At 47.6% G+C, this 22,130-nt stretch overlaps 1 protein-coding gene and 1 non-coding gene across 2 annotated transcripts in view; both read left to right on the top strand.

Moving 5' to 3' along the window:
• tmeff2a (transmembrane protein with EGF-like and two follistatin-like domains 2a) overlaps positions 1 to 20,075 on the top strand; it is a 49,444-nt gene extending 29,369 nt beyond the window's left edge. The window contains exons 5-10 of the mRNA XM_061287733.1: positions 8,277 to 8,373; positions 14,157 to 14,305; positions 15,953 to 16,000; positions 16,076 to 16,184; positions 18,598 to 18,756; positions 19,237 to 20,075. Of these exons, the coding sequence (XP_061143717.1) occupies positions 8,277 to 8,373; positions 14,157 to 14,305; positions 15,953 to 16,000; positions 16,076 to 16,184; positions 18,598 to 18,756; positions 19,237 to 19,333 (659 nt within the window). The 3' untranslated portion in view covers positions 19,334 to 20,075. The remainder of the gene's footprint in view (positions 1 to 8,276; positions 8,374 to 14,156; positions 14,306 to 15,952; positions 16,001 to 16,075; positions 16,185 to 18,597; positions 18,757 to 19,236) is intronic.
• A 753-nt stretch (positions 20,076 to 20,828) lies between these two features.
• On the top strand, positions 20,829 to 20,910 carry trnas-aga (transfer RNA serine (anticodon AGA)). Its single transcript has one exon. It is a non-coding gene; the product is annotated as a tRNA-Ser (tRNA).
• Positions 20,911 to 22,130: the final 1,220 nt, after the last annotated feature.

The raw sequence follows: 22,130 nt of genomic DNA, 5'->3' as shown, positions 1-22,130 counted from the left end.
GCAGTCTCGAAAGACCATAGATTTCTTGTGTCTGGAGGTTAGGTGTTCTTTGCACAGCGCTGCTGTGGCTGGTGAGTCCTTCTCCAGTGCGCAAGAAGCCTGGGCAAGTTTTATGGAAGCCTTGAGTTTCCCAGAGATGCGAGTCAATAAAGTTAAAAAAAGACGAGTAAATGTTGGAGGTTTTTATTCCTTTCACGTACGTCTGCAAATGAGACGTTTGCCAAGACCGGTGTCAGAATTTAGCGAGGCGGCCCACTCTTGGGCGGATGCGCTTTAAGGCCAACTGCAAAGATTCTGTAGAGTTGCCACGAAAGCTGATCTGCCATCTCGGAGCAGACATGTTTGGCGGATAAGCCTTTACTTTGCTTCGGGGATAATGCTGTAATCTAGACCGAGCGGGATGGAATCTGAGAGCTCCCTCTCAGCCATCCAGCCATCCATCCAACCTCTCGGCCCAAACGCATCCAATCGCGCCGCTCAGAAATGATGATTCACATTTCCATCGCCATGTCAGAGCGGAGCACGGCCGGGGGCTCCGACCGAAATGAATTCTTCAGAAGCCGCGGGAAGGGAATCCGAGTGCATCCGAGCTATCAGTGGAGGTGGATGAAGAGCGGGACGGCGAGGTCACCTCTGGGCCCGACCCCCATCTCGCAGGCATTAGGGATTTGATTTTGGGGGGTCATATTGAAGAGAATGCAGCAGAAGGGAGCTGGGCAAGATTACTTTGGATGGATTGGAAGAGCCAGTGCGGCAAACGCCTGAAAAAAGATTCTGGAAAATGTCTTCATTCACCTTTGGGTCTCCAAACAAATGAGATTTATTCTGCCCTTTCCAGAATGCAACAAGCGGACGCTGCCGTTTAGTTTGCCGTGACCTAAATGCGCTCGGCTTCAGCTTGAAAACGTGTTTTCCTTCTTTAAAGTGCATATGAGCGTTTCTCCTTGGAGATGTTTGTCTTGAGGGACGTTCAAGAGCACCGCTCTCGCTGTGTGCTCAAACATCTGAAGGCTGTATCTTTTTTGGATGCCTTTCAATACTCATAGCAGTGGCTTGCATTTTTAATGATTATGTGTGGCGCTCTCTCTTGTCAATGACATCTGGAGTGGAAAGGCACTCGAACCAAACGTGAGGTTGGTGAGTTGCCGGAATGACCGGCACGCACTTTTACTCAAACAAAGGCGTCGATGGAGGTCACCTCAACAGAAATAATCGGGAATCCAAGAGGAATTGAATGCGAGGAGAACAGCTGACTTTGCCTGAAATTCTTTGCCTGCTTGTGAGAAACAAGGCTTTAGTGTCTTCGACTCGTGACTAAGAGGCTCCGTCAGCTGCTTCGACAATGCAGCGGGAAATGGGAAATATTATCGGCCTTCCCTTTTGGCTCCGTGTTTCATTTCTCTGTTGGAAAATTGTTCGCAGACTTGAGGAAGAGAAAGATTTGTTCCGAGAACAGCCTCATCGAATGAAGTGGCAGAATGTCATCAGATGGGGATGGCCCAGTACGGACCTTCAGCCATTGCATCACGCAAATCTGAGAGATTGACTTCTCTCTGAGCTGCTAGCTTGATTTAAAACAAAGAAAGCCAGTTGTCTGGTGCTTAAGCAACCTGGATGTCAACAAACAAATACATGTAAAAGGATTTGCACATTTCTACTTGCCAGTCAAAACTTCTTGCACCTTTTGATTCCTTTTATTTGAATTTATGCCCAAGTCCCATGTGGAGTAAATATTTGTGAGTGGATAGTATGTTCAAAACATATTTGTAAGTATGTCGCAACGTATTTGCCAGTCAACAAGCGTCCGCATGCGCGGTCATGCCTCAAACCAAAGGGGACTTTTAAAAATACCAAGCAAATTGAGGCTAATGTGAATGTGACCCCTGATCGCAGCAAAAAAGTTGGGAATCCTCAAGAGTGTTTTCCAAAAAACAAAAACGCAGAGGCAAACACGTTTACCCAGGCTGGCCCGGCTCGGCCCCTACCCTGTGCACTCTGGTGCTTGTGTGGGGAGGATTTGGCGGCAGCGTGAAGCTCTCTAGCTCTTGCTCGCTCGAGCCGCCGTTTATCCAGCGCGGGGAGGTCCGAGGCGCCTCTCCAGCTCTCAGCGGCGTGAGATTGGCCCCTCGGGCTGGTGGCGAGATAAAGTGCGCCACGGAGAGGCTTAAGCCGGCAACCGGCTGACACCGTGAAGTTGGCCACGCAAGGCCGTGCCGTTTTCAAACTATTTACGCATCGTGGAGCAAGCGGGTGACGGGGACAGAAGGCCCCGGCGTTTTTGCCAAATTGTCTGTTTGTCCAAGGAGACCCACATTGGGTGTTTTTCCTAATCACCTTTATTTCCTTTCCTTACGCTTCCCTCTGTCAAATGCAATCCAACCATTAACCACAATTGTCAAACGTTTGTATCCGCGGCGTTCAAGAAATGGACGTTGCACCAAAGTCTGAAAAGAAAAATCGATTGTAATCCCTTGCTTTGTCAAAATGTCCTTCAAATGTCTTGTCAATCTTTTCCATTTGTCATAGAACATCCCCGCAAGTGCATCAAATGGCTTTAATCTTACCTGAGGCTTTCTTGGGCGCCATTATGTCATTCTCATTCTGTTTTGTGTCCGACCGTTACACCACCGCCAATTCACGTAACCGCGTTTTCTTCCAGTTGATCAAATTTGCCGTCTGATCAAATGCAGACGTGGCCGTTCACAGGGATGACGACGTTCTCTGACGGTTTTTTTTTTTCAATCCAAAGGACAGAACCGCTAGTTTTTTGAAAAAATCTGGCTGGATGGGTTTTTTTTCAGACAAAAGGACAGAAAAATAACAGCTATTTTATTTTTATTTTTTGAAAAAGGCTGGCTGGCAGGTCTGCATGTTCGCACGTAGTTATTACTGCAAAGAGACACAGATCTCAATCACCTTTTGCACAAAGGCATTTAAAAAGTCATTTCAGACTTTTTTCCGGTGCCCTAAATCAGAAGCCGCTTTCCCCGTCGTAATGCGGCAATCCGATGGCGAGGACAGTGGAGCGGCTGCGAGCTGTGCTCGCCGTACTTGCATCCACTGAGCCCTCTCCAATTGATATCCTTCACCAGTGGATGACTTGTTCATCTGGTGATGATCGCGCACCCTTCAAGCAGCTGCAAAAGATGACCTCGCCGCGAGTGCGCCCGTCGTGGGCACAAAGCACAACCTTGAATCCGCTTGTGTCGACAACGCTGTCATTGGGAACCTTAGTATTAGGGACCGGGCCACGATGAGCACTCAATTATTGAATAGTCACTCATACTGCTATCGAACCTTTGACCAAAAAAAGTACATTTTAAAGAAAGACATATGGTGTATCCTGAACTTGCAATTTGCCTTTGACATTTTCACTTGGGTAGCCAGCCAAAGGCGTATTTGAAACGGCTAAATATTAAAGCAGAGAAAGCAAGAGGTTTTACGACATTTTCAGCATATGCTTTGCATCGCAATGGCCGTTTCTCAGGAAATTGACCAGCGCGTGGAAAATTAATTGAATTTTCAAATATCCTGGTGGAAGAGAGGAAATCCAAAAAGTCTGCGATGAAATCGGGGCTTTCAAGCAGCACGCCTTTTTCGACTCTGTTTGTAATGGCTTCACCGAGTTCCGCTTCGTGTAAACAACCAGCGTCGCTGTCAGCCACAAAACTTCTCAGGAACTGTGCACTGTCATTACTCGCTGTCACTTTGAATGTGAAGTCATGAAATGTTCTTTTCTTCAACCCAAGACGCCTTGCACAACTCTGGGCGAGTGGAGATAGGTGCCTGAATTGAAAAGAGAAACATCACGCGGAGAGAGACTAATCCTCGCAAAGCTGGGAAAACGTTTGATTGCGTCCTTTTAATCCATTGCGCAAGGCTTCGCCCCATCTCCAAGACCCCGCTCGCGGGCCCGTTAGCAGCTCCTCGGCGCCGGCGTCCTTTTGTTTACCTGGCTGGGCCCGAGCTGCGGCGAGATTTGTCAAGTGAGCCGGTCGCTCACGGGGCTTTGGGTCATGGTCGACACGGTTCCGCGCAAGATGCCGTGCCAATTGAAATAGTGCTGAGTTTGTTTGGCCCTGGCCTCCTTTTCTGACTGCATTAGCTCAAACGGTATTCATCTTCATCTCATATAATTGATGTGTCACGCATTGCTCATCTGGATCAATAGCTGACAACTCAAAGACAAAGTGGCTACATTTTCAGAAAGCGGGCCACTTTTTTTTTTCGTAGTTCTTATCTTCTCCCGGTTCTTTTCTCTTAATGCTCGCGATGCTCATAGCAAATGACGATTATGGAGGACCGTATTTCCGATTGGATGCGCGGCGTCAGTATTTGGTGTAACCGACACCATCCTCATTGGCAATTTGCTAAATCGTGTTTCACGTATTCATATACGTACCGTGAAGTAAACACGTTTATGTATCGATTAAGCCGGTCAACAAATTTGGAATATTTTTCAAAGTCAGAGGCAAGTTGGATAGTTGAGACTGATTTTGAATCTGCCCTTGCGTGTTCATCAGCACGTTAGAGTTTCATAATCATTTTTCATATTAGAAATCATTTGAATCAGCGCCCAAAATACATCACATGCACAAAAGCGTGCAAATTTGCTGTTGTCAGTGAACTCCAGAGAGAAGAGTCCTGTCCGGCTCCTCTGTCTGTTGAAGAGCTTCTTCCTTTATTAGGCTTGGACAGCAGACCCGGCCCGGCACGCCCCGCCCCGGCCGTCCGTCCGTCTGCATGCTGATTATTTCTTTGTTTTTTATTTTTATATCCGGCACACACCACGTCACCGATGATATCATTATTGATGTCGGTCATTATTCTTTAGTAGCTAATTCATTTTGCCATTTGCGTCAGTGGAACAAGTGCCCTTGGCTCACATTTTGGACGTGGCCGCTGCGTTCTCCTCATCGAGCCTAGCGGCTGACAAATGACTTTGTGAGCAGTGAGACGCTCTCCTGCAGGAACAAAAGGAATAGAAATTGAATCCTGGCCTCGGGCAGCAGTCTCATCCGTCATCTTTTTCAATATTGATATCCATTATAGTTATAGATTTTTTTTTTCTTTTCTCTTTTCTTTGGCCTTCTCTGGCCCCGTGGGACGGGCCGCTCGGGGGCACCGACCTGTTGATGGTGTGACTTTGACGGATGGGCTTCATTGTTTCATTGTCAGCGGCGTCTTTGAACGGAGCGCCTCGACGGCCCAAAGATTACATGTGAGCCGGGCTATGATGCAAATGGAACGCGGCCGTCGACCATTGATCGGGCGGCATCAAGCGAGGCCGCGCGAGGCCCGTAGGCTGGTGCTGATTTCTTAGCGGCTCGTCTTTCACGGATCGCGTCTCGGCTTACGGGAAGGTAACATTAATCCTCCTTGCCATGCAGTCGATATTTGGGTGGAGGTAAAGAATTCCCGTTGCATGCCTGAATGGGCGGCGCTACCGCTGCGTTTAAAACCCCCCCGTTGAACCCGCGACATGCCCGTCATTTCCGCTTGTTACTTTCTACAGTCACGTCTTTCATGGCGGGAATTTCCTTTTCCTCTTGGGTCCAAGTATGTGCACCGTGACCGTTCTGGCGGCCGAACATAGCGCCGATGCGGCGTGGCCTTCCCTTGTCTCCGAGAGCCCGCGCAGCTAGCAAGCACGGTTCATCAGTCATCCCTCCTCTCGGTTTGGTGTCCTCAGAGAGTTCCCTACCAAGGTCGTAGTAATCTTGTTTTTGTCAGTTTCCCAGGGCTCTTTGAAACCTTCATTCATCCTTTTTTTGAGCGTAGGGCTCTTTGCCCCGCGTTTAAGGCCTTCCTTCATATGAGCTTGTTTTTAATGGTGCCTGTTCAAAATTGCTTACGTTATTTCATGATGTGAATTTGGATGAGCACAATGGTCCAAAACACCATCTCATAGAGTGAGTGTGCGGAATTTTAAGGCCACTCATCCAAAAGAGCATTTGCAAGGTTACACATAAGAGTTTCTGATGCATCAAATTGTCCGTGGGGTTTTTTTTCCTCCCAGCCTCGATCATACTGAATGGCTCAAGGAAATCAGACAAAGGCAGCATAAACAAGGGGAAAAAAGCGCAGTACCTCATTTTTGAGCCTTCTCGGATTTGATCCACATTTGAATAATTCTGGTCGGATTCAGATCCGAGGACATCATATTCAATGACTATAAGTATAGTCATAGATATGAACGTCAGTCTAGGCACCTTATATTCCAAGCCAATAAGTACACGGTAGGTCGTGTGTGTCGCGATCATGAGGAAAGGCTTCGGCGTCAGGCGTCCAACGATCCGACACCGTGAGCTCCCGGCACGGCCCAAGCGCAGACGGCAGTCAGCGGATTAGCCACGCTCTTTAAGCACGGCAGGTTTCCTCTTCTCTGCGTCTGATTGCCATTTGCTGCTCAACTGTCCTTCGGATGTTTATCCATCCACCTCATCTCCTCTAATCTGATGTCACGTCAGCCTAATCTCTTCTCGGCTCTTCTCGACAAACTTGATCGCAAGTCTTGCACTTTTGAAAAGGAAAACAAAGCCACGCCAAAGCCACGGAGGCGGGGCGAGTCCCGAGCACGGATCGATACGACATGATGTAGCGCCGGTGTTATTGTGAGAGCGGGCGTGCGCTATCTGTCTATCCATCAAGCTAATCATGTTGGTCATTATCAAGCGTGTCTCTTGATTCCGAGGATTTAGCAGATGTAGCAACAAGGGGGATGAAAGCCTATCTGGGATTTGAGGAGTGAGAAACAATGGGAGGAAGACTTCGCACCACCGTAATAAGGGGAGCTCGTATTACCATTCAGCCTATTCCAGCTTCCACTCAGAAACCATTCTACCATCCTAGACTCCATCCATGTACACTACAGGCAAAGATTGTGCAAAAATCGGTCTGAATGTACGCAGGCGGGTTTTTCACCGCTGAGCTAATCCAACCACCTCACAGGCGTGGAAAGCAGATAAGTGACTGCCAAGTCGTGACAAAGGGCGAAATGGGATCTAGCCAATCCACAAGCGCCCTGACTGAGGAACAAGGAAGCGCTGTGAATCCAAAACAAACATGCGCTACCCCATGCTGTGTCTTGTTCACAATCATTTGAGATTTCTGTCTTGGGGGATTGGATCGCGGAATCTTTTTGGAGTCTGGAGCAGAGAATCAATCTTTTCAAGTATACCAATCCTTGTGTGTACCTTGCCTTGGGCTCGCTGCGGATGTATTGGCATGCTAATTACAAGTCTGTCCACTCGAGACGTTGCCCATCGATTGAATGTTTATTCTCAACCGTGGACGACACGAGCCCAGGACCTGCAAACCTTCACCTCTAAGAATCTCCTGAAAGTCGGCCGAATCAATTGCTTTGCAGAACAAAAAAAAACAAAAACAGCTTGAGGAATCTGGGGGGGGAGGGGGGGGGTTAGTCAAGTAAACGAAAGTTTGACCTTTCGGATTCCGAGTGAAAGCCAACTTGAGCCGATGGCGGCAAATGGGGTTGGGCGCACACCACTCATTGGCATCGTTTTCCTTCATGTGTCGCGGGGATCACAAGAAATAACAAGTTTCAAAAGGGGAAAATGAAAGAGGCGACACGCGGCGGCGGCGGCGGCGGCGGCGGCAACGTGGGCGTCCGCGTGTCAGGGAGATTAAATACACAACACGAGAAAATGATGCCAAGTTCCGCCCCTTCACCATCTTTTCTGTAGTCTCCCCCTGTGAGTTTAAAAATAGAACGCGTCTGAGGAGGCGTGGGCCCGCAAGGAAGGTGTGCAGAGACCGTCAAGAGCCGTATGCGCTAGGAGAATGCAATTTGAGATGATCCAAATTGCCTTTTCTTTCAGCCATCCCTCGCCACCCCCACCCCCCGCCCACCTCAGCCACTTGCGAATCCTCATATGCACTGGCAGAGTCCCTAAGCTAGTGTAAGCCCGATGGCGGTAAGCACGCTGTGAGAAAAATCAGCAGGATGGAATAAGAGAGGCAGTCCTAAAAGATCAGCAGGATTTAAGAAAGTGATAGATGGGCGGCGGCGGCGGCGGGAGTGCCAAATGGATGGAGGGGATAGCGTTTCACGTGGAAACCTCCCTCGTCTTGGACGGCGAGCGTGAGGAGTTGGCCAGTTTGCTGCGTTGCATTTGACCATGAAACCATATCCGCTGCTTTTACTCAATGGCTAATGTCGATTTTCATATCGTATGTGCAAATGTGCTGAAAAAAACGATTGCTATGTTCCAGACACACTATGAGATTAAAATGTTGACATTTTTGCCTTTCAGGAGGAGAGGGCTCGGCGGAAGCGGGTCAGAAGGAAACATCCACCTGTGACATTTGTCAGTTTGGGGCCGAGTGTGACGTGGACGCAGAGGACGTTTGGTAAGACGACGGGGACCAAATTGCTCATCCCTATTGTTGCTATTGTCCTTCATTGGAGCGTCTTAGAGGAGTAAGCGCGTGGATGCAAAATGTTCACTTTTCAGCACACGCTGAACCTCCACTGAGCTTTGGTGCATGGCTGACCATTTCATTTAACCTCAATTACTATTGTGCGCCGCGGAGAGAAAGCAGCGATTCGCTCATTCTGGAAATCCAATTACCATCCTTACAGGACTTGCCAATGTCAGGCCAAAATGAATTTAGCTCACACAAAGAAAAGTAGTTGGGCGAAGACGCGTTTGGACTTCTTTGTTTTGCCTCGCCTGGGAGACGGCTCGCCGTTTATCAAGTCATCCACATGCATTAGCAGAGAGACCGTAATACAAACCGCCTCGGGGCCTGCCTATGCAAAACGCTCGGCTCGCATCCCGGGATGTTGGGCTTGACAACTTGCATCTGACAGACTCTCGCAATTTGCCACGTTTGAAATGTACATGCTAACATTGCAGATAGTCTGTCGTTGCCACATGCTAAGGTTCCAAAGGCAGGATAAGATCCGTCTTTGCTAATGATCGCACAACGGGAATCTAATCCACAGTAACCGGAATGCTCGGGATCAAATGTTGCGTGTAGCAAACAGCCCGAGTCGACTCGCGCTAATGCGACCCGCTAAATGCAGCGTTCATGGACAATTCGCAGGAGTACCGTTTCAAAACAAACAACAGCATATGGTGCGCTGGCTTTGGTGCTTCACACGAGAGCAAAGACAACCCCGAGCAATCATGCGTCTCATCACGGTTGACGCAAACAAAAAGTCAAACAAGCACTCTTCATTTTCTGCACAGCCCGAACGGATCTCAGCAAGAATCTTTCTGGTTAATATTCCGACAGATAATTACAAGGCAACATGGTGTCGTTTTCATCAGAAGGCAACCATCCGGCATGCAAGAAAAATCCTGATTAAAATGACAGGTTCTTCCAATCAGACAGCAGCTGATTCCAATCATAGCAGCTGCCAGTTAATCAATCAAGTGGAGAGCAATCATGCTAATGACAAAACGGGTGGGCAAGCGAGGGAGCCAGCCAGCGCCAAAGCGTTTACGCGGCCGGCCGGCGACGTTCCTGTTTTCATTCCATCGATTAAAAACAATTAACAGTCGTCCAAGCGTTGAGGCACACACACACCTCACACACGCGTCACACACGCGTGACAAAGTGGCAAACTGTCTTGAGAAATCAACTCAGATTAGGCTGCGTGTGATCATTAGCAGGCCGCTCGCAGAGATAGAAACTTGCAATCAGCACCTATACAAGAAAACAAGCAGGCCTTACCTTTTGGAGACTTCCGGACTTGAGCGTGGAGATATCACTTGCCCCTTTTCAGCCGTGCCTTCTGGAAATGCAAACCCAGTCCAGCTTTCAAACAGAGTTGATCTCCTCTCTGCAGCATTTCAGATTGGCAGTGGTGCTCCCTGCTGCGGCCGCTGCAAAAAATAAATAAATAAATGACGACTTGTGTCAAATAATCTTCAGGAGGCATTGCGAGGGCCAATCTTTTGTAGGCTTGATGGTTTGTCATGACTGCAGTGAGCAGTATAGGAGCCAAACAGCCTGCGGCTGACCTATTTCCCGCCCCCTTGCACCTGTAGACATTTGGGATGATTGGATTGCCTTCTCTCTGCAAAAGACGAGCGGCACCGCGACCCGATGCCAGATAAGCAGCCGTAAATGGAGGGATGGATAGCCCGGGGCCACCTATCTGACAACTTCTTTGCCCCAGTTCTATCAGAACTATATTTAGCTCCCTCTGGTTTTTTTCATCCTTGCCAGACAGTCGTGAAACCAACCCGACGTCGGGCTGCTTTTGACAAGACAAAGACGTTGACGGATGTTGACGGGCCTCCGGTGGATTCAAATCAAAGAGTCCAATCAAAAGGAATTCAGAAAGAATTGGATTTGATTATTATTAGTACGCTGAGGATGTTTGGCTCTTGGTGCCTTGTGATCAATTTAGCAACCATTCTGGGGGAGGCGCAGGCCGTTATTATATTCCGACGTTTCATGGGTGTCAATTACATTTCATTCATATTTATATTTATTTATTTATTTATCATTTTGAACTGTTTGGGTGAAAAACAAGTTTTTCACATTGAATGCAATTTTTCAAGAAACATTTTGACAATTTGTTGGATATACATTTGGATCTGTTTAAAGATGTTCAGTCGGGTTGAGGTCAGGAGATGATTGTAGCTGCATTGTGTGTTGGAATCTATTTTGTTGACAGCGTGGGATGCTGTGTTGTGTTGCGTTGCGTGGTCATTATTTTACTGCCGAGGCTATGCTTTGTCTTTTGATAGCAAGGCGGGAGATGGTAAGATAGTCACTCCGTCTTTTGCAGAGGTCACGCTGACACCTTCAGGCACCCCAAAGTGGCCTGGCAGCTCATTATTCCGGCAGTGGAGATGTTCCGGAGGCTCCAGAGACAGCAACGGTTTCAAATGCCTGCCTGGCTGCCTGGCCGGCCGGCCGGCTTTTTAACAGCTGCTCTCGTAATATGCCGCATTCGCCCGACATCAACTTCCCTACGATGTGAAACACCCTCATCCAAAAAAGTCATTGTCCTCAAAAGCTGCCATCAAATCTGAGATTTCCATCAGTGATCCAAACAGACAGAATCAATGATGTCAAACCCAAAGTCTTAAGTCCAGTATGGATAATCATTAAGAACACAGGACGGTCTGAAGTCAATATTACAAATGACAGGTTTATTTCAGTCCGGCCCAAAGCAGCACTCCTTTGAGTTGACCAAGTTTGCTGACCGTGAGCTCTCGGTACCCGCCTCCATTCCTTGCCAGCGCTCGCTATTTCCAACACTCCGCTCTGCGGAGAGGCCGTAAGCAAAATGAGCAATTTACCTCAAGGATGGATCGTTTATCCCCCGAAAGCCTTTAAGGTCCATTTGCGGTGTTAAACCGTAACAACGGACAAAAAAGTCGTACCTCAAAGCAAAGTGTAACAGGCTTTGTTTGTGGCCAGGCTACTCCCGAGCCGAGCAATCCAAAAGTCACTACGTCCCTTTTCAATTTGAAAGTCTTCCACTTTTGAGGTTATGCCTGCATACGTATATGTCATGTTTCTCCAGTCGAGCAAAGGCGGAAAATTGACTTTGGGGCCGCCGGCCCGAGCATGAAGTGCCTTTTACCATCTGAAGCCAGCAGACAGTCTGGAGGGGGGGGGGGGGGGGCGGGCTTGCTTTGATGGGACTGAAATAATCGTAGGCAACTAATCAATACAACACATCCTGCTAAGCCCATCTCCTGAGAGACATGGTTCACACACACAAACACACACCTGTACACGCCTTCACACACACCATTAATGGTGCTTTGTTCCTCCCTGGTGTGTGTGTGTGTGTGTGTATGAGTGTGTGTGTGAAACGGCAAAAAACAGCGTCACCTCACAAGACCGGGGTGTGTTTTGCACACTTTCCAAGCGCACACTGTTGTGCCTGTGAGATGCATTAGGATGTGTTGACGCAATGCAGTCTAGCCGTATAGTGTAGGCAAAGTGAGAGTCGGCATTAAAAATGTATGTAGGCCAGACAGACATCAGCCGCTGACCGACCGGGGCCTCTCGCTCTCCTACAAAGAGGCGTCGTGTTTGCCACCCACTCCTCACATTTGGACCATAAACGCAGCGGAATCCCAAATCCTGTCTTGGGGCTGATTTCAAGTCAATCTCATTTTTAGATGTTCATTATAAACGGCAACCTCTTTATCTCCCGTGGCTCAGATTTGACTACTTCTGCCTCCACGCTAGGATGACATCATTAGATGTGGTTGCTCCTCTTCAGGATGGGGGGGATTCACGTCGAGTTCAGTAAAAGGAAACAATTTGTCCTTCCGATCCTGCTCAACCGTTCACATTCCGATTTGGACTGCGTTGACTCGGAAGGGACATTTTACCGATTTGTTATACGCCCACATTTAGATTGGGTTACGGAAATTTGGTTCAGGATCATTTGGCGACGAAAACAAATGTTTGCGACATTAAAAAAAAAGGTTAGTGAATGTCTTTCCCAAAATATCAGCATTTGTAACCTTTGCAAACCTTGGTCACTTATTAGCTTTTCTTCATTGTCTCGAGGAACTTTTGGTTCTGCCGTGTGATGCGTAACAATGGCGCTACTATTTGCTTTTCTTGACTTGCACTGATCCTGCCATACTTTGCTGCACGCCATTTCAATCAAGTGGCCGCCTACCTGCCTGCCAGCCTGCCTGCCTGTCTGCCAGCCTGCCTGCCTGCCTGCCTGAGGATATTTGTCGTAACGCCGGCGCTTCAGAGAAAATGAAAAGGCAGTGAGAATAATGACAGATTCCTAATTACGGTGTACGGTCCATTTTTTGTCCTCGGTGGAGTGAAGTGCAGGCTGTACCCAAAGCCTCCACCTGCAGACAATTTGGAGTCTTCACCGATGCCGAGATGCACGTTTTTTTTTTTTTGTACCCGTCGGCATCCGTCAAGTGCCAACGGCTCAAAAGAGGCCAATGGAGTCCTTTTTTTTCAACGCTGCAGAAGAGCAAACATTTAGCTGCATAAATTGCATTTTAATATGCCTTCGCCGATTAGGGCTAAATGAATAAATGACGAATTGACTTAGTCTGTCTCTTGGGAATTTAGTACAACATGGAATATAAAAGGCGGTTAATTAAAACATCGTCAGATATTCTTTAAGGGGGAAGAAAATAAGGTAATCATTACAAAAAGGACTTTTCTTTTTTCTAATTAACACTCATATTATGTTACGGGTTAAACGAATGAATTCAAAAACAAATAGTAACTCGGAGGGAATAGATAGAGGTACGTTGCGAGGCCTGGAACTTCTTTTGCTTGGTGAGCAACACGTACAATGAAGATGGTGCACATGTTTATATGACCGGATCAAAAAAACAAAAACAGCATTCAATCAATAAAAGTGCTTTTACAGTGTGCCATTATGTTTTGGACATTTCCTATCTGTATATTTATTTTCCAAATAGCCTTGGTACCTTTTTTACCCTCAGCTGTTGGCAAACAGCTATAAAAACAATAGGATACAATATTGTTATATACTATTCTCGAATAATATGATTATAATATTATTTTCGTATATAATATTGTTCTCGAATAATATGATTATAATATTATTTTGTATATAATTATCAAAACAAACAAAAGGATACATATAAGATATATGTTGACTTTGATACTTCATTAAAATTCAGTGTGTTCTTTTGGATCAGCACTTGGGCAGTCGCGTAGAATAGACGCGGCGGTCCCCTTTGGAAAGGCGTCCGAGCGACCAGTCTGCATGATTATCCACTTTCAGCCGGGCGGAGATAGTGTCAGGTGTGGAAGGAAGGACGTAAAGAGATGGTAAACAAACCCTTTGGCATAATGGCATGCTAATGCTACGATATTATCAGCGGCCAAGTTTGTACTTTCCATTCAGGGCTGTTTTGAAGAAGCTGTGAAATGTGCGCTTTTCTTATCTCTTTGTTTCCATTGTGCGGGAGGGAGGTCCTTTATCGGGCCAGCCTTCTGTGCAGCCTGTCGTCTTTTGTGCAAACTTTCATCTATTTGCCGATTGTGTCAAAACACAATTCCGACGGGATTACAATAATACATTGAAAAGAAATGCCTACACTCAAGCTTTTACTTTAAGGCTGTTTAACGAGGCACGTCGTTTTTGCCCGACGTGATGTTCTACGTCTGGCCTAACTGGGCCGTTGTGTGTGTCGCAGGTGCGTGTGCAACATCGACTGTTCCCACATCAGCTTCAATCCAGTGTGTGCCTCAGATGGTCGTTCCTATGACAACCCCTGCCAGGTGAAGGAGGCCTCCTGTCAGAAGCAGGAACGCATCGAGGTCAGGCACCTGGGACACTGCCAAGGTCAGACTCCGATCACATCTTCCTTATTTTCCCCATCAAATCACAAGCGGTCGGTCGCAATCCTCGCATCGCCAATAGGAAAAAGAGGGATGCAAATGAAATGAGGGCAGAAATGAAACTTACCTTTGTGGCTGAGCAGGCCCAACCTGTCCATCGTGACCATTTCCAGGAAGTTAACGTTCCTTGAACTTCTCAAACGCGACACCGATTGTGGCCATCATGAAGAACAAGCACCATCTGTCGGCGACATGCATTTGCGAGAGCGATCCGACGTGTGAATTCTCATTCAAAGTTGTCCTTCATCTTTTCCCCTCACAAGCCCATGACAAAAGACAGGGAGAAATAAGAATAGCACACCCCAGAGCCTCCTGCGGGTTCCGCTGGCAACTTGAAAAACACGGCGGCATCACAGGAAGCGGGCGATGGCGTCAAGCGCCAAACGCTGTGCGGGAACACTTGATCAAATAATAAAGCAAAAGCCGCCTGGCAAAGCTCAATCTGCCAATGCGCCAGGAGAATGTCAAAGAACATCCAGCCGTGGTTTTTTTTTCAGCATCGTCCGTCCACGTGGCGACGGGCGACGCCTTTGCCTTCATGGCGTGACGCTAATCAGTTATTGTGGCCGTTAATGACCTTTCCGTCTTCCATTTTCCATTCAGCTTTTGTTGACGTTGTTCCAGCCGCAGAGATATTTTATTCATCAGCGTGGTTAAAGCCCATAAAGTGGCTCATATTTTGCTGCTAATCCATGTGGCTGAAGATAAGGACGTTTTGTTTTTTTGGGCTGGGAACACATTTGACTGCAACTCTTTGCAATTGGCAGAATGTGAGGGAGTTGCGCTTTCATTTGCACCCGTCGCCATTTTGGAGCGATCGTCACGAAACAAACCAAGGCCACGCTATCGGTCCTAACTCGCCGTTTGCGTCACACGCTTTGGGTCGGAAAAAGGAGATTGATGACGCTGTCCTTTGTGCAATTTGTTTCAATCGGGGGGGGGGGGGGGGGGGGGGAAGCGGCCTCGCTCGCTACGGCCCCAAATTTGGAGGAGCCCATGTGAAACTCGGAATTAAAGCCGAGCGTGGCACGCGCGACCAATTTTTCATGGCGATTCCTCAAACACGTGTCGCGACTGAGCTCGAAAGAAGCGAGCCCACGCTCGCCGCCCGCATTTCTTGCTTTTTTTCTTCTCACAGTGGCAGTGAAAGTGCAAATGAAAGTTTGTCCGAGTGACCGTTGGTTCCTTTGAAAAGAAAATCAGCCCAACGCGCCGGTAATGAGTGGGAAGCGGCCCTTTTGCTATCGTGAAGTGCAATTTTCCAAGCGGAGGCAATAAAGGGAGCAAAAAAAAGAACAACTCTCTCTTATCTTGTGTGCGTGCGCTCAGACTCCCTCCTCTCTTTTCTGCCCTTTGTACACCACAAAAGAGAAAATAAAAAACATGGCTGCACTTTTCCAATAGAACATGCTGTCCACATTTGTACGCATGAAGTGGCAGGTGCTCTTGCTCCCTGCGCCCTTTTGTGGAGGTCAAATCACATTGAATTCCCTGAGCCGCCGCCGTGGCATTTATTTCCACGTGTATCTCCTAATGTCCGGGGTCAAAGGTCAGCGCTTGAACGCAATGTGTCTTTCTGGCCTTTCTTCAGATGGGAACAAAGGCGGAGATAGACATTTTGCACCCACCGACGTTACCGGTAAGTGCGTATATGGAGCAGATGCTTCACTTACTACGTACGCTTCACGCCTCGCTCTCGGTTTTCTCTCGCCAGGAAACGGACAAGCAGATGGACTGTACACGCCTTGTCCAGATCTCTACAAGAACTACTGCGTACACGGAGACTGTCAGTTCCCAAGTATACCTGCCCAGCCCTCATGCAGGTGCATACACACACTCACACACACACACGCACACACACACACACACACACACACACACACACACGGAAGGTCAGCCGTTTTGTCCTTCATCCCAGCATTGCACAGTCCTTGTGTGAAAATCACATGCGGCATTTATTCCTTTTTGGAAGCAAATGGGAATTGCGAGATTTCAATAATCCCAAAGAGGAAAAGAAAAACGTGTTGTGGTGTTTGTGCCAAAATGACAATGAACATAAGTTGACACGCTAGCTAATAACGCTACCCATTCCGTAATGAATTTTCATTCTCCTTCTCATCAGCTGCTTTGCTGAAAGAGCCAAAGAGAATTGCGAATGCAGTGTGGGCTCGACACCCGAGCGCGTTGTCAAGTGTCGTTGATCCCGCTCCCTGAACGTATTGAAGCGGAGAGCGCTCGGAATCCTCGGATGCCTTCTCGTCTTTCTCGGGGACATCCATTTGTGGAGCAAAAGAGTCTCGCTCGTGCGTACATACGCCATGGTGCCGGCGCGCGCCGGCAGACACACTTTAACTTGGATGACTCGGCTGGCGTCGCTATTTTTGCGCTTGGCTTTTGTTTTCTTTCAACCCTAGATCCACTTTTTACTCGGCTACATTTGGGGGGAAAAAAAACTGAGCATGAGGCATTGATTGTTTCGTTTCAAACGTCTTAAAAGTTTCAGCGTCCCATTTCTAAACACAATAGAGGAGCTAAGGAATAGCAAAAGCGCGGTTTAATGCTTGAAGGAAGGGATACAATATAATAATCATTTCATTTTGTAAGAGGGAGTTTTAAGAAGTGTTTGTGTTCACAGAATGAATTCACTTCATTTCTCACGGCACCGTAGGCGCCTCCGACAAAGCTCGTTGCAGCTCTGCTTACCTTTTGGCTTTCTTGTGAGTGTTCCTTGCTATGACGGATCTTCACCAGCGTCAGATGCTGAGTCATGGCCAGAGAAACTGTGCCGGGGGCTTGATTACGTCAATGGTACAAATTGTGACATTTCTGCAAAATTTCCGAAAGGCACATTTGAGTCTTAATAAAAAGTGTTTGGTCGTCATTGGTGATTAAGCAGCAAATAGCCGCACGCCGCCACTGCACATTGGTCTCTGGGCTGCACTAACGCACTCCAATGCAGACAGCGGAGACGTTCGCTTTGCATAAAAGTGCAATGAGAAAGCAAGATGGAAGGAAGCGCAACTCCAAGTGCACAGAGGGAATGTGTAATTGTACAGCTAAGACTTCCATCATTTACGGCGGCCTGATAGTGGAGCAGCCTGAGGGTCTGGATATCTCGCTCAGCGACTATCTCTCGCTCTCTCGCCTCCTTTCTTGCTTGTCTGGATTGACTTTTTTTTTCTTTTTTTTTGCTGTGGTTGTCAGAGACGGGTGGTCACAGATCTTTGCTGCCTCCTAGCGGTCCCACAAATCACAGCTCAGACCTCCCCCACCCACAAGGTTGAAACGTTGTGTGAGAAGGAGGCTGAACTGTGACCGCGTGCATGTTGCACCAAACAAGGCTCAGCCGCTGTTTGCTGGTAACAATCTCCCCCGAGACAGCCAGAAATCGGCTCAGTGGAAGAAGGCCAGATTGCGAGGCAGAGGCAGACAGGCAGAACGTTAAAAGGTGGACCATTTAGCTCCTCTCGGAGGATAGAGATCATCCAGATTGCCTCTGTCGGTCCATCCGTCCGTCGTGTGTTGCGGCGTATCCACGAAGAGAAGGCAATGTCTGAAGACCGGCGAGGAAAGCTGAGACACTAGGCGGTCGTTCGCTGCAGCCCAGATAAACGTCACCATGTCGGCTGCTGTCGGCTGCTGTCGGCTTTTGCGCGGCGCGGGGCGGCACGATGTATTCACTGTGTTAGCGAGATAGGAACTCAAGCCGGTGATTTGCCCGACATGTAATTGTCAATCCATTCCCATGATCATCTCAAGTTGTTTGGAACATGTCCATTATCCATTTTTCAAAAACCCCTCTCGGTCATTCATATTCAAAGAATGAAATAGAAACTAGCCATCAAGTCGCTCCGCATCTTATATCAATCTTGTACGTACGAATCGAGCGCGACTCATCAGTCAACGATTTCCCCCAGCGGCAAATTGCGCAATAGGCAATGAGAAGGCCAGATCTCGGCACGCCGATGCTTGATGGCTGATCCCCGACCGTAGCGACCTTCAGCCCGTCTTTTTGATCGATCGTTCAACGGCGGTCGGCACCGGAGCTCGCACGTCTCCCGTGTCTCGCATTGATTATAGTCCTCATAACAAGAAATCAGGATGAGTACGGGCAACCCAAAAGAGGAATGTTTTCGGAGATTCAGTATAATGTCTTGGCCGCACATCCAACACGTTCATTTTCTCTTCAGGTGACGCAGCGATCCGTTTGCGCTTGTGTTTCTTTTGTGCTCGCAGCTGCCACTCAGGTTTCAGCGGACCCCAGTGCGACACCAAAGAGTACAACGTGCTCTACGTGGTCCCGGGCTCTGGCAAACTGCACTACGTTCTCATCGCCTCCATCATCGGAGCGCTGCAGGTGGTCATCATCTGTGTGGTGGTGCTCTGCATTACCAGGTGAGTCGGACCCGCCGAGCCTGACGGATGAGCAGCCGCTCTGACCTTGTTTGGGTGCTTTTCTCCAGCCAGATGCGGCACATCCAAACGTCCTGCCTGCCCTAAGCGACAATTTATCGCACCTCGTAACAAGACGAGCACTAGTAAAGTGTCGGGAGGATGGGCTAAAAGCAGTAAAGAGGGAAAATGCATCAGCCCAAAAATAACACGGAATACAGCTAGAATATTATATTATGTTATAGAGCCACTTGTCAAGAATTCGTACGCCACGTGCTCGAAACTTATCTTCAGCTGTGCACGGTGACATCATCAATATCAGGATGGGTTGGTGAAGTCCAAATCGATTCCGTCGTTCAAACCGGTACATGACGTGCGTGATGTCGTCGGCGGCTTTTCACATTTCTTTTCATCAGTGCCACAGAAAGTGACGAAAATAAATACGATCAGATTTTCCAAACGTGTTTCTTCTGTGTGTCGCAGAAAGTGCCCTCGCTCCAACAGGATCAACCGGCAGAAGCAAAACAATGTCCACTTCAGCTCCGAGAACACCATGCGCGCCTCCACTCGACTTATCTGAGCCTGTCGGAAGGATCGGCCGTACGCTTTGCGGAAGGCGTGTCTCGTTAAATGTCCCCCGTCCGCCACACTTTGTAGAGCAATCCCCCCAAAATGTAGGATCGACTTCCCCTTCGAGGCCGGGCCCTCCATCTTTCTCTCTCTCTCTCTTTCTCTCGCCCACCATGAACCTCCAAGAACGCCGGAGGAGGCCGAGGGGCTACGAACAAAGACAGAGCTGGCGCTTCAGGACTTCCAGACTCACCTGCTGAGAATGTTGTGGATAGCCTCACTTTCAAGATCTTGCCAGAGAGGACCTTGTGAACTCGGGGCGGGAGCGAGGGGTGGGGGGTTGAGAATACTGAATGTGAGTTTGTACGTGTGAGTGTAAATTAGATGTGTGACTTTTGGTAGATGCGGGTTAGCCGGTGTCTGTCATTTGTAGGCGATGGGGGTAAAAGCAAGGTGGGGGTTGGGGGTAGTGCAAAGCAGGGTAAGGGTGGACTATTAAGGCGTTTTTTGCTTCCCATTTGGATGGGTGGGAGGTTAGGAGTACTGGGGGTGGGGGGGTACACGTGATGCCTTGCACCTTGTGTTAGAGGAGTCCCTTGACGGAGGTCACAATGTTATTCTAGCGCTCTCTTCTTTGATTGTGACAATGACTTCAGCTACTAGGTTCCGTTTCCATGAGTTATTACTACGTTGTCTTGATGGAGTCATTTTTTTCTGTATATGTAAATAAATAATTTATATCACGAAATGTAGCACGGCGGCTCCTTTGTGTTTGTCAGAGCGTACCGCATAAAGGTTATACACATACTATTGTGCATATACAGGTTTTCTTCAGGTCCTCAGAGAAGGAGGGACATCTATTGGAAGGGCAAAAGCTGCCATTGTAAACGCACATGCTGCAAGACAGAAGCCCGCAGCACAAGATACTGGGAAACATCCCCAAAGCATCGACCAGAGTGTGTAGGTCACCATATTCTTCTACCATGGGATAAAATAACGGAGCATTTGGTACCCGGGCCTCAGTGGGCACCAGCTCTTAATACCCACATGTTACAAACCCTAAATATATATACTCAAATGTCATACAATAGTATGCTAATATGCCGCATATACCACCTGCATCATTTGAATCTAAATATTAACAATCAACTTGACAAAAACAAGTAAACTAAAGGCACAGAGGGACAACTACATGGTTACATTGGTACTTGCAGTTTGCCCCTACTAGCTTAGCATTGCCGTGGGCACGCAGTTTAAAGGGGCGTGTCGCATCAAGCTTCTGGTCCGCGTGCAAAAAGAGGCGGAGCCTAGCCTAATTCGGAGCTGCAGCTTCCGTGTGTGCATCTTGGACGAGGCTCTGTGAGACATGCTCTTGATTCTCCCCGTGCAGCCTGCTTGGATATTTTGTGTGAATCAAATTGAGGACATTTCTCATGTAACCTTTATAATTAGGATTCTATTTCTATGCATCTTTTTAAATAGAAGTTGCTGCCTCGTCGCTTGCGGTTGTCGTGGCCGAGTGGTTAAGGCGATGGACTAGAAATCCATTGGGGTCTCCCCGCGCAGGTTCGAATCCTGCCGACAACGGTCTCCAATTTTGTTTGTTTCTCGTTTAAATAAATGTATTGAACTTTTCTTGCTGGAGAGAAATATTCAAAAGCACATATCTATAACTTCAGGGAGCAGCAGGAAGTAAGTGTCTGACCTCCAGGAACTTGCCTGTGCCTTAATCATTCTTGCTGCCACCACTCTGAGAATATTTCACACAAATCCAAAAACGTTTTTGGTGCACCATCCAACAGTTTTACTCTAAAGCACTTTTTTGTTCCTTTTGGTACGCCATACTTTGAAAACTATCATGAAGAATGATTGGCCAGTCCAGGCCAGATATTGATTTTGCAATCAACAAATTGTAAGCCATCCAGTTGCGGGAATAGATTGGCCCTTTTAGCTTGAGAATTGATGCTTTGCCACTTGCACGGAGCGAGCGTATCATGGCAAAGCAACAAATAACGCAGCAATAACACGCTAAAGCTTCCCGCGTTGCAAAGTGCTCTATTAGCTTTTATGATTGATACTGACACACACACACACACACACACGAGCTTGCCAAGGCCACCTTTAAGTGAACATTTGTCCCACTGCACGCTGTGTTGTGAAACGAGGTCATTTACAGATCGGTCGCTATCATCTTCGGTTCTGTCTGTCCATCTTGACCCCGCAGGAGCTTTTTTTTTTTTTATTATTATTTAGTGATGAAAAGTTGCCGATGAGGCATCGACATCCAGCTCGAGCCCGTTCCAAGCTAAAGCACCTTAGTGTGGTTTCAATAAACTCTTGAATTGCTTTTTCACAATCACCTTACATTATTATGTACTTAAGAGCAGATACTTGTGCAAAAAAGACTGCGGGATTAAAGGTACAAAAAAAGGTGGTTTCATATTCTGAACTCATCCACGGAGGATGAAAAAGTAACTTGCCGAATTTGTTTGAGATCTATTTTGAAACAGAGTCTCTGCAAGCAAACATGAACAGATAAGCTATTTTGCTATTTCATTTCATCATATATTCATATGATTCATATTCATATCAGAATCTAACAGCAGAAAGAAAGGTCTTCTCAGGTGGTTTCCTCTTATCGCCGGCTTGAGATCAGCTGGGCCCAAGCAGAGGCAACACGTTTCGGCTCCTCTGCTCCTGTTTGTTATTCACAACACACTTTCCACGGTGATCACAAATGTATAATAATACACATCATAAATCATCATGAAATATTACTCAAAATAGCCATTCTCTGCCCAAAGACA

The sequence above is a fragment of the Syngnathus typhle genome, linkage group LG9, assembly GCF_033458585.1.
Source record: "Syngnathus typhle isolate RoL2023-S1 ecotype Sweden linkage group LG9, RoL_Styp_1.0, whole genome shotgun sequence".
Lineage (NCBI taxonomy): Eukaryota > Metazoa > Chordata > Actinopteri > Syngnathiformes > Syngnathidae > Syngnathus > Syngnathus typhle.
The sequence above is the reverse complement of the archived record's forward strand: the minus strand, read 5'-3'. Positions and strand labels throughout refer to the sequence as shown.